General features: G+C 40.8%; 1 protein-coding gene across 1 annotated transcript in view; it reads right to left on the bottom strand.

Annotated features, from left to right (window-relative positions):
• The window catches only part of CDK6 (cyclin dependent kinase 6), a 109902-nt gene extending 93011 nt beyond the window's left edge, over window positions 1-16891 (bottom strand). Inside the window, exon 1 of the mRNA XM_026039430.1 lies at window positions 16659-16891. Within this exon, the coding sequence (XP_025895215.1) occupies window positions 16659-16891 (233 nt within the window). The remainder of the gene's footprint in view (window positions 1-16658) is intronic.
• Window positions 16892-18097: the final 1206 nt, after the last annotated feature.

Here is an 18097-nt window from a genome sequence, read left to right as displayed (position 1 = left end):
ACCAGATCTGGACTTCCAGGGACCTTGTCCTGCACCTGTCACCTCCACAGAATATGCTGGGAACTGTTTCCCCCTCTGTCCATAGTCAGTGACACTGCAGTTATTTCCAAAAACCCAAACCATGGCATTTGCTCACATGAGTAGGAAAGACAAATAGGATCTGGTTTTGGAAGGCAGCCAGATCCATGCACCTAAACATTGCATTCCTCTTTAAAGAAAACGGGAGTAACATAGAGTTATATATAAGCTACGTTTACACTTAAAAGAAATTCCAGCGGGTGCAGAGGGCAGAGTTAAGACTTGCAAAAACCTGACAACCCCACCAAATGTGGCTTTCTTTGGCCATATATCATCACATAGTTCAAGTGCTATCCATTAAAAACTAAGAGCCTGGGGAAGTGTTGGGCTCTCTCCTCAGCTACCACAAAAGACATGTACGTCATGCAATTTAGCTGCTCAGCAGTTTGGTGGTTAGGCTATGCTAAGCGTTCCTGCCTCAGATGTACTCCAGGGAAAGAGGAAGGGAGCAAAATACCTCCCTGGAGGTGCTGTTGGCAATAGAGGATGCCTAGGCAACTGACTGACACATGTGACTTCATTTCAGTTGAACTTCGGAGACATGACCCAATGCTTGATCTTAGTTGAACTTCAGAGAGATGACTCTATCCCACATAACAATTTAGTTGGTGGGATACCAGGATACATTCAGTTTTTTGAGAAGGCTTAAAAATATGTTTTCTCTTGAGGAGCTTACAAGAAAATAAGAGGTATCCAAAAAATTGACACTGAAAACACATCTGACATATTCACTTAACGGCACAGGCCTTGATCAGTCTTAAAATTCTTGATCAGTCTTAAAATTCTCTGCACACAAGAGACTCAGCCTAAGTCTCATGAAGTTATTATATGTATTTAAATGCCTTTGGCTCAGGTCCTGAATTTTCTTTAATTTGAAGGGGAGTTCCACCTGTGACAACTCACAGGATGCAGTTTAATATTCCTGCTGTACCGAAAAGGAGCAAACGGGACTAATAAATCTTCAATAGAAATTTACAAGATTTTTTCTGGCTTAATAAATTTAGCCAGAAGGCAATTGCTCTTAAACACGCACTATATAAAAAGAAATGGATCCTCATTTCCATTACCATGCAAATTCCTTACTCATTTTGTCAGAATTCAAGCCACTGCATTTTAGAAGTTCTTAAAAATGGAGCTTCATGGATTTTCTTTTTTAAATGTAGAAAGGTTTGCATTCTGCTCAGTGCAATCACAGCCTTTGATCGTCCTGTAATTTCTGTCTTGTTTTAAATTAATTCCCAACATATGCAAAAAAAAAAAGCCCTAGAAGTATGTCTTCTCAGGTCCTTTCATTCTCCATTCCTCAGGTAGTTGCCTGATAAATGTTTCCTCTTCTTCCATCCAGTTTACATGACACTGCAAGCCAGGCATTTATAGATTAATGCACGCTGAGTTAAGAATTGTACARGCTGTACAGCTTTTTAAGTATTTCCTTTACTCTCTTGCAAACATATGTAAAAGAAAACAAATTAAAGATTATTTGCAGAGTTTGGCAATGAAAATGAGGTGTTAGTAGCATTTTGAGCTGGCAATAAATTTTATTTGACTGTTTTATTACTTCAGGGCAATGGTAACTATTTCTTTTGGGGCATCTTTTAGCAGCATGAGATTAGGATTTACATTTTAATGCAAGGATAAYTTTGGAATAAATTCATTATTTTGTAAATGATGGCATATGTCAGATGTAAATAAATAGCAAAACTGTATTTTGGCTGCTTTGCAACAATATGTCTCTCACASTGCCGAAGTAACTGAACACACTTATATAAGAAACATTGCAAAACAAGGTCTGGTTCCTGCGCTAATACAATTTTATGTATAGGCAAATGAAAATAAGGTGAATATTTAGGCAGTCCTTGCAATCAAAGTGTTGTCTGCTCCATCCAAGGAGGACGACAAGATGCTGAGGCTCAGCAGTGTTAGCACATCACACACCATGCAAGGCTTCATTGTACCTGCACCACCTACAGAAACCTCTCTTGGTCCTTGTCTGCTTGACTATTCTGTTGACACAGTGCATTTTGTTTGTTTATTTGTTTTTTCAATTTCCTTCTCTTTGCAACCTAACATAAAAAAATACCCAGTCTTCATTTCAAGACTTCTTCTTGTACCTCTTTAACTATGTTCTGGCATCAGCCTCTCCTCAAAAGTCTCCATTCTTCCATCTAAGTAAGCAATCAAGCAAAGACCAAATTTCCACCAAAATTTCTAACCATACTAGAGATCATTGTTTACACAAATATTTTACAACAAAATTGCAAGTTAATTTTATATAAAGCATTCAGCTGCTGCTGAAAAACTTGTCACATTTTTCATGCCACGTTTCTCTCTCCTTTTCTTTTTCTTTCACTCAATTTCTGCATCTCTCTCCTCATCTATCCCTGCAGCCTTCTTCTTCCAATTTATTTTCCCCTCACTATTTACAATCRTTTTAATGACTCTGTAGGCCTAACTCCTCAACCTCAAGTATTAAAAATATCAAATTATCAATGTAGGTACTTGACTTTCTCTATAATTACCAGTGCTCTGGTAGAGATAGATAATTTCTTCTCCACAGCAAGAATACAATTAATTCTCCATCACTACAGACCTACAATGTAAAGCTGCCATTGGACAGTCAATTAGTGCTAAATATTGATACTTTTTTTCTGAACATTTGCCACGGGAACTGGCCTACAAAGATATATAGCTTCACCCATACGTCCAATGTCCAATGAAATACGCATGAAATTCCTCCCTGCTGGAGCTGACGGGTTGGACTAGATGGATTTCTAGAAGTCTCTTCCAAGCTTAACCATTCTGTGATTCTGTGAAACAGTAGGACTTAGAAGACGAAATAAATGTTTAAACTCAAGGAGTCAGGACTACTTAAAACACATGGATATAGAGAATACATTGAGGAAATACATGACCCTAGACAGTAAAGATATGGCTGCACTATGGCAAGGGGAAAAAGGGACACCTTCAAACTGTCAAGATAAATTAAGTAATTTATGTATCAATGTTCCAAAATTAAAACACAATTTAAGTATTTAGGGCCTTCAGTACAATCACAAGTCACTACATTTACTATAGTCTAACGCCTAAATCATAACAGTAGAGGATGAGAAGCACATCCCAAGCTCAGCTGCCTGCAGAAGGGAGCAGCCACATGACAGACACTTCCCTGGACCCACAGAGCCCCGTGTCTCCCTGGCACCACAGGGATGGGCTTCCTACCATCCTGCCCCATGCACAGCAGCTCACACGGAAGCGCAAACGAAACACGGTGCTTTTAGCTTAGGCCACATTTTAGTTTAAGAGTCCTACCGTCACCCCAGATCCCTGCATTAGTAAGATATTCATGAAATAAAACTCCTACATTATTCCAGGAAGTTGACCCCTCTATTTTACACAGGATATTAAATAGACCCCAGCTGTCTCCACTTAGAAGTGACTTGGTTCATATATTTTATAAAGGTCCATTCAGCAACTTTCTGAGTTATCACAGAACTGAAGTGACTTTTCATAAATGTCACCATTTCAGGTTTTTTTCCTGAGCTGCTTTTCATGCATGCATATCTTGGTTTTATAATATTATAACGAGTATCTATATGTTGTATCTATTTATGAGATTTGACAAATTTAATAACAAAGAACAATATAAATGGAGACACCATGATTCCATGATTCCATCACCAAAATATTCYCAAAAGCACTTAAATAACTTTTAAGCTTGACATCCCCTGTTCATTTGCCTGCTGGAAGGACTGTACCCCAGCTAGGTTGAGCCACTACACGTTTACTCTTTCATATATTGATGTGGCTGTTTGTCGCTCACATCAGGCTTTCTAATTTTTATTTACTTCATCCAGATTACCATTAGTAAAACTTACTATTTTTTTATACTTAGGAATGACATGGCATTTTAGTTCTCAGCTCCTATTTTCAATGTCACATAACATGTAAAAACAATAAGATTGAGGGATTATTTTTTCTGGTTTATCCTCATTCCCTTTCAATTTGGTGTTTTACATTTCAATCAGAGATCCATTCAGATATTTTTAAGGCCCAGATTTTAAACTAACTGCAGTTCTACACATATAAAAATCCTCAACTGTGTTACAATATAATAACTCTGAACTTGCTGGAAAAAATACAGTAAAATTTTGAGATTTTCTTGGCTTTTCTTTTCCACATCCACATAAACTTATGCACGTGCACACAAACTAATAAAGCGACTTATTTACTTTGCTAGAGTTATCTTGTTAGCAGTTTCATGATAAAAAGGTTGTTTTCAAGCTTTGTAGTTCAAATTAGGAAAGAATTAGTTCCAACAGACACGTGACTTAAACATTTGAATCTGGAAAATCTGTTAACAGAATATATTGATTTTAATTTTGTAGGCTATTTTCTAGTAATGTGAGCTACCATGTCTAAAGATGATAAACAGCCCTTGAAATTCCAACACATTATTCCAAAAGCTAAAGGTATATATGATCACCATCAATCATCAAAGACTTCAAGTCTTTGGTAAGTCAGGGGAGAACCTTTGACAGGCTAGATACCGTATTTTTTTCCAATTACTTGTATCATCAAGTAATTGTATCATCAAGTAACTTGCTTTAAGGGTATTTTAGTCAGTTATGAAGGAAAGGTGTGTGTAGCATCAGGATGTTACTAATAGTGAGATAATTGCCTCACTTAGTAGCAAATGTTGTACCTGACCAGTACAGCAGGGTGAAGGAAAACGAGAAAAACAGGAGAGACTTAGCATTTGAGAAAGAAGACCTTGGCAGATGTCTTGGTTCATATATTTTATAAAGGTCCATTCAGCAACTTTCTGAGTTATCACAGAACTGAAGTGACTTTTCATAAATGTCACCATTTCAGGTGTTTTTCCTGAGCTGCTCTTCATGCAGCTTATAATATTATAATAATATATATAATATATATATATAATATATATATAATATAATAATATAACTCGTTATAATATTATAACGAGTATCGAGCGGAGGTCTCTGATGCACTTCTCAACAATGCCTCCACTTGGAAAAGATTAACAAGTTTTGAGCGAAATGGCGTCTGTGTTTTGGAGTTCGAGACTGGGTACGGGGTAACCAGGATGTGACTACCCATTCCAGCTACATCCTGTTCCCTTTGGTGCCAAGTGCAACTAGAAGCAGTTCGAGTGTTTGTCAGTGCACTTCACAGAAACCCACAATCTGCTTTTAGGAGGAACACATTTTTGCTACCTGAAAAAACAAAACTGGCTTCTACAAACCCTTATCAACAATCCCTATACTACAAGGTTTGGTAAAAAGTACGGTCCCTTGTAATACTGATTTGTTATTTGATTATCTATATCTCTATTTTTGATAGACCAAGCACACTCTGATTTCAATACTAATCTCTTGTTCTCCTACCCCAATTTCCTATTTGCTTTTGTAACTTTTCTTATTTGCTGTACAAATTCCCCACTAGTGTTTCCATTATCCACCTTTTAACTTTTGCACCATACCGATAGGCATTAATCACATCTAACACTAGCTGGGAGTCCACTCTGTATTAGTCACCCAGAGAAGGCATTTCCAGAGGGCAATGAGCTCCATTCCGGCGCAGGTACTGGGTGGCTGAGATGAATCATGAGCAGAAAGCATATCCTCYCTCTCCATTCACTATGGAAAAAAAATCTAAATCATCATGAGGTTGGAGCATACACTTCCTATTTTGATGGCTAAAGTTAGATGACTGCTCACAGTTCTTATCTGGCATTCCTTTTTCATTGTTTTACACCTGGTTTCTTCTGTACCAAAATTTCCAAGGAAGGGTAAATATCTAAGGTAGATACAAAATTTACAAAATGTCCTGCTACAAATCTCCATTGAAGTAACTACCACGCTAAATCTAAGAATTTTAATACATTCCTTCTTGATTTTTAACTGTCTCCTTTTCTTAAGCTTTCTTTTCTAAAGCCTACTGTTATTACCAAGTTTTGGAACCATCCATTCTCCAAAGATATCAAATGTAATTATCTTGTGGCCATTATTACATTGTGGCTTGACTGGAAGAAGTTCTTAAACCAGCTGCTGTACGTCACTTCAAAATATGTAGAGAACAACCTCTCCTCCTTGTACTTTAAGCACAGTTCCTTCCCCAAAGGGGTCTATGAGTCCATTCCTTAAACCATGCCCACTTCTTTATCAACAGCAATTGTGCTCTCTTGGCTGAAACTGTCCTTTACAATGGTTTTAGTAAATTTACTCGACTTTCCAACCTTTTTGAGAATAAAGACTCAATATCCTTCTACTGATTCAGAGGATGGTTGAATAATCCTACAGACAAAATATCTCAGTTTTGTTTTTTAAGAGTTATGTTTTGTTTCTGCAGAATAGTCTTGACTACTCAGCCTGAGCTCACTAAAGACTAAGCAGCCTTTGAAATGCATTTGCTTACAGATGTARCAATATCCCATGAATCTGGGACATTCCAGTGTATCTAAAACATCTTTTAAAAACACTCCCTCATCAGTGTTATTCACCTATCTGGGTTTCATCTATAGCCACAAATACCTTTCATTTTCAGTCAAGTGAGTTACCTAACTCTTTTTTTTTTTGCAATTACTCTTGATTTGTACTGCTGTAGTCTCCTGTTGTCTCTCCTTCTATAGAGGAATAGCAATAGAGATTTGCTTTTGTATAATTTTTGTATAACATCTCTAGCAGATATTTTAATTGGAYGTAATAAAATAATTTAAAAATCATGAGAATAAAGACAACGTGAACAATAAGCAGCACAATGGTAAGTAATGTCGGGCAACTCTCTCTCTTTTCTAATAAAGTTACAGCCACAAAGGCAATGTGATGAATGGSATTCAGTGGAATGAAAAGTTTCAGGTGCTCAGTCCTACAGAAATACTTGTCTGGAGCCGTTTGAAAATAGCAAATATTAGAAGTTTACTGGAACATTTAATTGTGATTTTCAATCTCTACAGTCATTGATTCAAACCTGCCTGGATCACTGTTCTGATTAACCGCTTTGATCAAAACTGGTTGTGCAGCCTTTGAAGAGAGGCGCATTAGGACAACAAATTGATTGGAGATATCTAAAAGAAAACCTCAAAGACTCGTGGCAGGCCTATCTCTATTAACAATCTAGAAGGTTATCTAAGGATCAACAAGGCACTAATTAAAACTGCAGATGCTGCTCAATCTCAGTGTTGTAAAGGTCACATATAAACCAAGTTTGAGGTTAGAAAAAAATATCAAATGCGATCCACCTTGTAACATATTTTCGTTGAGAAAAATAAGGCAGGTCATTGACTTACACTGTCAGTAAGAAACCTGGAAATCAACAATAAATGTTCTTGTGCTGTGCTGCTGAGGAACAAATTAGACGTGCATTTTTTTTAGTGCAGTACATCAATCAAAAAGTCCCTAGTKGTAGATATAGAAACATTACTTCTTTAAGTAGTGAGATGTATATAGCACTTAAATGACTGTTCTAGGTGAAGTACTGCCCGGCGTAAATTATAATTTAGGGGTAACAACTTGGGGATACACAGCAAGTACTTGAGAGTACAATATCACAGTACAGAAGAGTCATTTGTGATGCTAAAAAGGAAGATAAATGAGAGCAGCAAAGCTGATCAGGAGAAACTTGGAGTCCCTATCAGTGAAAAACCTGCTGAGAAAACTACTTGTATACCACAAATAGTCATAAATTCAATAGCTGCGAATCTAAAATCCATATGGAAAACTCTCACATTAACTCAAGCCTTAAGTTTACAACTGTATTCTTGAATTAGCTGGAATATGTGAATGCAGTTGCCCCGTTGGTAATGAACGTTAGGCTGCTCACCTAGATGAACGGTTCRTGATGTTTTTGATTTTCAGAACATAGCACAAGAACAGCCTAAAGATTTTCCTTCAACTTCTGTAATCTTCTGACTAAAATATCCTAAATACAATACTAATGTAAAGTCAGAGAGCTTGAAGGTTATAATCGACTTTTCGGAGGAATGTCATACAARTCTATTGACAAGTTTATTGAAGGGTCCAGATTTGTCAATTCATTAAATTCATTATAAGACACTGTCATATTCCTGATAGTAATGACAGCTTTTCTATGGAAATGATTTCGTCACCAGTGAGGGCAACTGGAAAGCAAAAATAATAGATAATACTGTAAACTTTAAGATTCTTATCTTTTTTTAAGATTCTTATTAAGATTCTTATCTTTTTAAAATTTTTGTAATACATTTGTATTCATATAATGCAGAAAGAGGTAACAAATGGACTTGATGCATGGCAGAACGGGGGAAAATTGTACTAGGAATTATTAAAAGGGATAGAATTTGAATACTGACACACTGTACCTAAGAGAAATCCACCACATTTACACTTATACGCTGCATTTTATCATATTTTTACTCAAAATGCTGTTGCCAGGGGGTTTTATGTTTGCTGTAAACGCAAGACTTTCATATCCTATATCTGTTTTTAACATTGCATATGCTCTTTAAAATGCATGATGAGGCATTTCTATCCTGCTAAGTTTTTCCAGCTCCTTGTAGGAACATTCGCAGCGACGGATTCCTTGCCACAGCAAGTGAAAGTTAATCACAGTGATAACGGAGGGTTTCACATCCCTCCCTTTCTGTGGGGCAGGGGCAGAATGTGTAAAGCCCTCTAAGGTTGTTTTGTTTCCGAGCTCGCTGTGTGTCCAAACTCGCACTCCCCCGTGCATCTAAGCACAGTCAGTCCATTCCCAGCTCCTCCTGCCAAGTTAAAATGAAAACGGTCTTAGTTCAGAAATGATTGAGGTGGTTTGCTCTAATCAAATTAAACCAGCCAAATGTTCCTTTCAAAGGTAACTGTCTACCCTGCAGCTGTATGCAAAATACCACATCAAATGTGAAAAAAATAGGGCTAGAATTCGACCCTTACAGTAGAGCGCCGGCTCCGCGGCCGCGAGAAACAAAAGCGTCGGCGCAGCGAGGATCTGCGCTCACACAGAGCTCCTGCAAATTCGCTCCCTTAAGAAACAGCCCACAAAGTGCGGAAATTTCCGGTTTATAATTAATGGATTTGGGGGAGAAAGGAATTCCCTGGAGGTGTCGAACGGCAACAGGCACCTTGGGGCACTTATCGGAGTGACCACACTTCCAGCAGACATTGCAGGACTGGCCAAAAGGTCTCATAAAAGAGAAAAAAAAAACCTCACATAGACTTTTCCATTCTATTTCTCACTTCCTTTTTGTATCTCTATCAAAACATGTAACATTTTGCACTGACTAATGTTGCAAAAGTCCAAGCTCAGTAAGTTCCATTTAAGCTTAGTATGATTCATCTGCAATAGAATGGGGGTTTTAATCATTAACTAGTGGAAACTCCTACAAAGACGAATTTTGAATTATGGGGTTTTTTTTTTACTAAGAAAAGATCAATTACCTGATTATGATGAACCAGAGAGATACCCAGTCAGTGTTAGCATTGAAAACAGCATGGAACTCTGTACTATGCTTGCAGATTGATTTCAAGATATGTAAGGAATCCCAAAGCAACTCTGCTAATATCAGCAAGTTGGCACATGCCAGTACAGCCTTCATTCCAGTAAATGAAATCATCACTTGGTCCTAAAACTAAGGGGGATGCTTCTTAGGGTAGAGAATCCTCTGCTTCTAAAATTTTAAAAATATATCTGAAGCTTCATATGGAATGGTTTCTTAGTACTCCTTTAATAGGGTATTCCTTTTGCTTAGAGAAAACACATACAAAATTTTAGGCATGACTTTAAATGCTTGTTTAGAAGAATATTTCTTTGTGCACTTTTAAGGAYAGGAAAAAATGTTCTAAGGATACGTAAATACATAATAGGTAAATACGTAGATAGGCCAATTACTACAATAGTTTGGATGCACTATAGTGATGTATTTTGAAGCATCATGGAAGTCAACAGTCATATATCCACTATTCGATGATCTTCCTATCAAAATCCTCTCAAATCAGAAAAGCTTAAAGAATATTACTCTACTCTCCCCCAAAAATTCTATATCAGATCACCTACATCAACATCTAGGTGAACTAGAAATGTTTTTTTTTCAGTTTAAAGGAATAGTTTGCAGACAATCATGCCTTTCTAGTAAATGTATATTTATACAAAAACACAGTTACGACCATTTGTTAGCTTACTGAGAATCCACTTCTTTGGTAAAACTGGAAACCAATTAGATTTTATGTGCAGGGTAAATTTCAAATGCTCTACGTAACAGCCACAGCTTTTTCATATGAATAGCAACTTGTATTATTTTGGGGTTTGGGGTTGTTGAACTTTATAAAATAATTTCAGAACTTCAGAACAGAAGTAAGTCAAGTACTAATTATAATTACTAAGTGACTCAAAGATAGACACATTGAACAGCCACTCTGGGTGCCAAGTTCATGTTACTGTACACGGCCTTTCTGCTCTATCAAGATAACTATATTATTCATTTATTCATTCCACATGATTTGCCTGAATTTCTAAGAGAAAAAATCGTCTAGAAATAATGCTGTAGTTAGTGCATTACTATCTATCATTCATATCCTTAGGTGTGTGGTCCCAATCACTGTTTTGTGAGCCCTGTTCAGAAGAAAACTTTGAAATTTAAGGCATATTTAGCACCATACTCATTCCTACTGGATAATGCACTAACTAATCTGATCAGCCTCAAATATTTCTTGAATCCCACTGACGGTACCTGAGTGACCCATTTAGCACTCAGCTGAGTGACTGCAGCTACTTTCTTCCGAACACCTGGGCAGGACTGTCCGTTCTCTCCTTCTCCCTGCTCTAGTCCACATCTCCATGGGCATCGAGGTACCAARGAGCATCCTGGAAAGTTCCCACTAATCTGCTCCTGATCCTGCGAGTTGGGATGAAGCATCTGCTGTCCTGCCCCTTCCACGGCTTATCCAGCATGTGGATGCCTTCCTGCTCCCGGGATAGACTGGCACGGTCCAAAACAGCCCATGTTTTCCCACACGAGGGCTGGAAATGCCTGTTTTATAGCAAGTTTAGGTTCTGCATAAGATACARTGCTTTCTGGAGAAAGTTTGCACTCCCTCCAGAAAATGAATTTCTAGGGCTTAAAACACTACTCCATATGCAATCTTTCCTTCTCCATATACTCTTATCTTGCCCTGTTTCTGGTAGATCATGTATTCAAACTAAACCATCGCATCCGTTACCAATATACACCCCATATGGACAGGGAGACCAGCGCTTATTTTCCCTGCACTTGCTTTTCATCTTCCCCGTGGGGCTGCAGACAGGTGACTGCATGCCAGCATCCACATGTGGCCATTTCACAGCATCCTCTGGCAGCCTGACGAACCTCTCCAAATGCCACCTCCTGTCCAACCCCATCCAGCATGGACCACACGGCCTGCCCTGGCCCTCCTGCTGTTGGAGACTCCGTCTCTCCCGGCCAATGCTGCTTCCATCCCCACTGGAATCACAGCGTCCCCCTCCCCGGCACGCTTTGGAGCGAGGGAGCATCTCCCACGCTGCTCCCAAGCCTGGAAATTCCTCTCTCTGCCAAAGCCCTTCCCGTCTTCAAACCCTGCCTTGAAGACCATCCTGTTTGTGTGAGWCTAAAACTGACTCAGTTTTTCCTTCCCGTTATTCATCCAGCTCTTCTATCTTAATTGAGACAAATCTGCCACAACAATCCATTTAACCCTGAAATTTTTAAGTTTCAGGTTCCTGTTCTTCTGCCTCCCTCCATCTCTGCAGCTTATTTCACTTTCTGCATGCATGATAATCCTGCTACCAAACAACACAGAGCTCCTCAGTGCTTTCTATTCAAGGACTTGTCACATGCCATGTAAGTGGTGCTATACAAAAATAAATTGGATTGCGCCCGGTTGATCTGTAGGAATGATGTCATGCACTAAAAGTTTAACATTAGCTTGGCAGAAAAAGGAAGTAAGGAAGGAAGCAGAATTCACCGGAGACAAACGCCCCCTAAAATAGAAATGCTTCGTGGTAAGGGTTGGAACACCTCAGTCTTTGGGAAGATCATCCTTCAAGCTTAATCACAGCCCAGTAATAAAGCCAATACCAGTGTTACCATGTGCTGCAAAGAGAAACAAAACCAGCTACTGCATTTTGAATTACTTCTTCCATTGTATGTTCCCATATGGTTTGAACGTGATGAACAGAGTAAGCAAAACAACTGCACTTCCAAATTGCTTTGCACAAGCATTTCCCTGTGCTCCGATGAGTTATTACATATATATTCTGAATTCCTTGCCAAGGGCATCAGTTGGAGCACTCCAAAAAACACCCATGTGCAAAGCAAAAGATAAGAGGTGAGGATCACTGGAGTGCAAAAGCAGGGAAAAAACAACACAGAGCTGTACTGCAGACCGTGTCCACAGCAGCATTTATGTTTCATCAGCTAAAAAGTAACATACGATCTTGAACAACACAGAATTGGGCAAATAAATGTCGTAACTGCTGCGTTTCCTACAGACTTCTCCCCGTGTCAAACAGATTGAGGAATAAAGCCATGCTTCCCACTACATAGATCATTACGTTGAGCAGAAGTCATTTATCTGGGCTACTCATTCTGCAAGTTAAGAAAAAGGAGAGAACTATGACTTTCAATTCCTTATTATATAGCAATTAGCATGTTGTYGAATGGCAAGACTTCTAACGTTTATCATTGAAATAATATCCCAGGTCAGATTATACTCTAATAGATTATATTCCAATATTTTCCTGGCTGTTTTAAAACATAAGACCTACTAACCCACAAAAATACCAAAAAAAAAGTTGGACTTATTAAAACCTAAACAAAATCAAAAAATGCCAGGAAGCAAAACTATAGAGTTTTGCAGCTTCTTTCTATTGCTTAAGGTTCARCACTAGTAGAACTGTTGAATATATGTGTAGAGATATGCTAGAAAAGAAATACTGCAAGAATTACAGTATTCCTTCATATATATGGCCTTTCTAGAGTGCAACTTGAGASTCTGATGAGCAATTAACATTAGAGGAAAATTATCCATCTGATTGCCATCAGGAGAGATATAAAATGGACACAGTATAGCGCTGAATTTAACATTAAAATCACAGGAGGAATTTTTACAGATATATTGCAGCAGGGAATACTCCCAGTTTTACACACAGGAATTTCCTGAATCTAATATGTCATTTATTCCTGGCAAAGTCTGTCCTTTGTCTACATATATTTCAGTTCTTCCCAAAGAGAACAGCCCTAAATTATATAAGTGCTAGACCAATCTTTTGCCAGATTTAACTACTGTATAAAGTTTTAATAAAGTATTTCATTGTATTATCTGAAAGATAAGCTAGAGAAGCGCCTCTATCATCCTCCCAATTACAAGGGACATTTCATAGCCTAGAGTGTACTTTATTTTAAAATAAATTGCAGTGACATTTGCTCTTGATTACAGTGACATTTGCTCTTGAAGAGTGGCTACTTTTTGTTTTGTAGAGATAAATAAAACAGGTTAAGGTGTCCTGATGGAGGCAGCTTCAAAAAACAGCAAATGCAAACAGGAGAAAATGTGAAGTACAAACCAACTGTCCTTTTTACTGTGCTTTCCTCATGCGATTCTCTGTGTTGTTTTCTGATGGTTTTAGGAAATTCTGGGTCAGTCTGCCAGCCCTTACTCCCTTTATAGTCAATGTTCAGAGAGTTCCACTACCATCACTTTTTTTTTGCTAAGGAATAGACTTTTTCCCTTCTAACTTCCCTCTCTTCTTGTTTGATTCTGCAGTGAAGTTTTAACTAATTTTATTGTCTTTTGTAGGAAAGTGACTGYGCTGTGATAAATGCACCAGCCTACTGCATTGCTACAAAAATGACAGACTTTGATAGAAGTCCAAAGATATAATAAATAGCAAGAAGTAGCATGAAAAAATACTATAAATATTTTATTTAAATTTATTCTAGGCTATTTAGACATTTCTTCCTTAGGAAGAAAATTCTTTTCCAGCCCCAATGACAAGCAGCAGGAATCAATGCTGGCACTAACAGCKTCTCAGGCTCTCACAAGATGGGAACCTAAGCCCAGCTTGACTATCCTGGGCCAGAGAAGCTGCTGGTCCCACACGATGACTCCATCACCAGTGAACCATGGAGCTACACCTAGCAAGTGCTGTGTCTTTACACACAAAGTCTTCTTCATGCTGAGCACTACTTCTTAGCGACAAAAAAGCCCTGGAATTGCAGTTGTCATCAACTGAGRCCACGGTACCACGGCCAGGATTGCTCAGCAGCACAGATCACATGGGTCTCAATTATCTGAAGTTTGTCTGAATTTTGACTCACTAGGGTGACTGTCAGTGTTCACTGAACGACTCGTGGATCACRCATGTCATTACTCAGAGACAACCGATCCCACATTGTATTTGCATTTCTCACTTATTTGCCCCAAGCTGGTTGCCTACAACATTTTGAAAAAATAACAAAAAAATAGATTTCAACTTTTTCTTCATGAAAAATCTGTTTTCCTCTATTTGTGGTTTTGCTAAAGCRCTCTGAAAGTGATGCACCTTCTAATACAGTATTGAGACAATGTATGTGCCATTACTTCCATTTACTACCCTTGCTACCACACCAGTTTCCCAAATGCAGCCATAATGAACATTTTTGTAGGCAAAATATGTTCACCAATTGAGTATAGCCAGGTCAGCTGCACAAAAGTGCAGTTCTTCATTTACAGTATGCCCTTTTGTGAGTATTTACATAGTACAAAAATAGTCCCCTAATTTTAATAAATTGCAAACTCTTTTACCGTATTTTGTAACAGAACTGAGGCATTTAAGTATTTTAAGTAATTTTTCATTACAAGGAAATGACTTCAAACATTCTGAAATGCTAGTTGTAACTTCCCTTGCTCTACAGATGGCAAATGTGCTCCACAGAGATGATCTTTCACACAGCATCCTTTCCATTTTGGAAGAGAGGATGTTTGGAAGTGCTTCTTTTACTCCCCTCTTTGTTCTCAGAAAAGATTTAAAAGATATTAAAAAAAAATGGTGCTTCATCTGGGAAGATTCAACTGACAAAGAAAAATAATAAATAGTACAATATTTGATTATTCTCTAGCAAGGATTATAATTTTCCAATATGTAAATGTCTAAACATGGACATCTAAATCTATATTTACCTTCAGAAGTCAATGGCCTAAATTTCAGAGATTGTAAGAACTCTCAATTATCTCTACTGCCAAGAAAATCAGAAGTTGTGCGCACTCCTCCGTAAACCAAGTCACTTGATTCAGCGCCCAAGCACCGTAAGCTGCCCACACTAAAATCCCACTTTTGAAATTTATTGTCTAAGCCTTTGGCACTGCTAGCTGCCAGTCAAAATAATGGTTATTAATCAAGCAGTGGATTTGTTTGATTAGCAGTGGAAAAGGATGAGCTGCAGTCTGCATCCTGCTGCTCACTGTGGAGACCTATGGCTTTCTACCAACTCATTCCATACCTCAGAATATAAACTCTTTCAGCTTGGGGAAAAAATAACTGTGTTCTGCCTTTAAAAAAAAAAGAAGAAAGAAAAACAAATTTATCTCAAGTGATTCTCTTTTGCACTTCAATTATTTCCTGTCTTGCCTTTCCTCTTGCAGCTCCTATAAAAACCCTCAGCTCCCACCTTAAAACAAGCATGAGGATCACAGCTACAAGCCAGTTTGAACATCATYTCTGGCTCAGAGTTTCTATAGACCTGAAAGAGGCTTGGTATTAGCAAAGCTAAAGCACAAAATATTTTCCTTATGCTATTTAAGGTGTAGATACAATAATATTCTTCTTAATATTGCACCACTGCCAAGATGCAGACCAATCTCAAGCTACTGCATACCAGGGTATCTGCAAGGTGAAGCTTTTTTGTTGAAGTTYCCAGCAAAAAAAAAAGGATGCTCATGGGATGCTACAGGTTGCGAGAGAAATCTATAGCAAAAYCATGTCCCAAAACTTCTGGGCAATTTAAGGGAGTACCAGGCAGTAAACTGAAGCAAAGAGCCAGAGTTAAATACGTTATATAGCAAGAAAAGACCCCCTACAGTGTTCCAGGAAAAAAAAAAAAAGAAGTCATGGAAAAAAATCCCTCCATATTTATGTTTCCTTCATCATGAACCTGCAAAGTACAGCAAACTTTAATTAAGCCAGAGACGACCCGCTCGACTATTCTGGTTACACAAGAACGTAGCAGCTTAGGTCAGGCCAGCGCTGTCCTTGATAGCATCTGTTCCAGCAACGGGCCGTTTAGTCAGGGCTCATTCCCGAGCTATTGGCACCGCTCGGACAGCACCGCGTCCTCTCAACTGTGGGTCGCAGAGCCATCCCCGCCGGGGACAGCGACGCAGCTCTGAATGGCGAGACCTTCCCCAAAGCGCAAACTTCTCAGCTACTGCTCCTGGGTGGCCCCACACGTCTGCAAAGCCACCTGAGAGGGCCCCAGCACGGGGACCAAGCCGCAAGGCCTCAAGGTGGCTGCTCGTGTCACCCACGTGCCCGGCTCCCCGCAGCCGCCGTGCGAGGGCCCTGCTGAGCAGCACGCGCTCGCCGCCCCTCACCTGACCACGTTGGGGTGCTCGAAGGTCTCCAGGTGCCGGAGCACGGCCACCTCGCGGATGGTGGAGAGCGGCATGCCCTCCTCGCTCGTCTGCACCCGCACCCGCTTCAGCGCCACGAAGCGCCCGCCGTTCTTCAAGTCCCGCGCCTTGAACACCTTGCCGTAGGCGCCCTCGCCGATCTCGGCCACGCACTCGTACTGCTGGTCGGCCAGGTTCGTGCCGTCCTTATCCATGCTGCCCACGCTGCCCTCCGTCCCTGCCGCTTCCCAAAGCCGGCGGCTYGCTCGGGCTGCGGACGCGCCGCGCGGCCAGCACCGCTGCTGGGGAGCAGCGGGATGTCCTCGCCCTCCGGCTCCCGTCCTTCAGGCCCCGACGGGCGTCCTGCCTCTGCCGCCAGGAACTACCACACCGCCTTGGGGCGCATGGTGCAGCAAAGCCACCGAGAGCTGGGGGACAGAGCAAGCGAGAGGAGCGAGTTAGGCCCAGGCTGTCCCCRCTCCTGCCCTCCGCCTCTTGCTGCAGCACACGCAACTCTGCAGACTTTCAGTTTACCTCAGTACTTTGCATGGTTTAAAACTGAGAAAATGAAGCCCATCTACTGCAAAAGCGGTGCAGAGGAACAGCATGACATGAACCACGAGGGTGACAAGTTATCAACGCCTTGGCATGGCTGATACAACACTACCCAGCCACCCTGTTCTGCAGGGCTGGCTACCCCACACACCTGCCCTCTTTGGGATTTTACTGAGCAATGGGCTTAATATCCCCCGAGACGTGGAGGCCAGAGCTAACTCCTCATGTGTGGTCCAGGAGCTTATGTCAGGGCTGTAAGACTCCAAGATTCTTCAATGCTGCCTGGTGGAGCCCTTGAAATATATCCCACGCTATATTAYTGTTACTTATTTACGGCACTTAGAAATCTCAGCCTTGATCTACTCCCCCATGTGCCAGGCACTGCACGAACACGTTGCTAGAGACAAATTTCTGCCTCAAAAAGCCTGTGGGGAGAAGAAATGCACACATACATAACATATAATAATAATAACGTGCTGCTGAGCATTTTGTGCTGGGCTGTTTTCTGAAACACGCGCCGCAGCAGAGCCAGGGCCAGGCAAGAGCCTCGCGCTCTCGCTGCCCACGCAAGGGGCAGCCCCGCAGGGCCGGCGCGAGGCGCCCGCGGGGAGCAGCGCGGCCCGTGGGGCAGCGCACGGCGCTGGCGACGCGGGGGCCCGCGTGGGYACCCGGCCCCGCCGCCCGCGGCTCTGCAGGAAACGCGCAACCCCCGCGCCAGCTCCGCACCCGTCCTCGCCGTCCCCCTCCCGCACCCGCGTGCGCGGCTGCCGCCCGCTCCCCCGCAACGAGGGCCCACGCGCGGAGCCCCAGGCGCCGCTGAGCGCCAGTCGCTCTCACACCTCGGCCGGCGGCGCGGGGCAGGGGCG

Source organism: Nothoprocta perdicaria, unplaced genomic scaffold, assembly GCF_003342845.1.
Source record: "Nothoprocta perdicaria isolate Ctin4 unplaced genomic scaffold, notPer1 scaffold_23, whole genome shotgun sequence".
NCBI classification, from domain to species: domain Eukaryota; kingdom Metazoa; phylum Chordata; class Aves; order Tinamiformes; family Tinamidae; genus Nothoprocta; species Nothoprocta perdicaria.
Note: the sequence above shows the minus strand (reverse complement) of the source record. Positions and strands in the feature narration are given on the sequence as shown.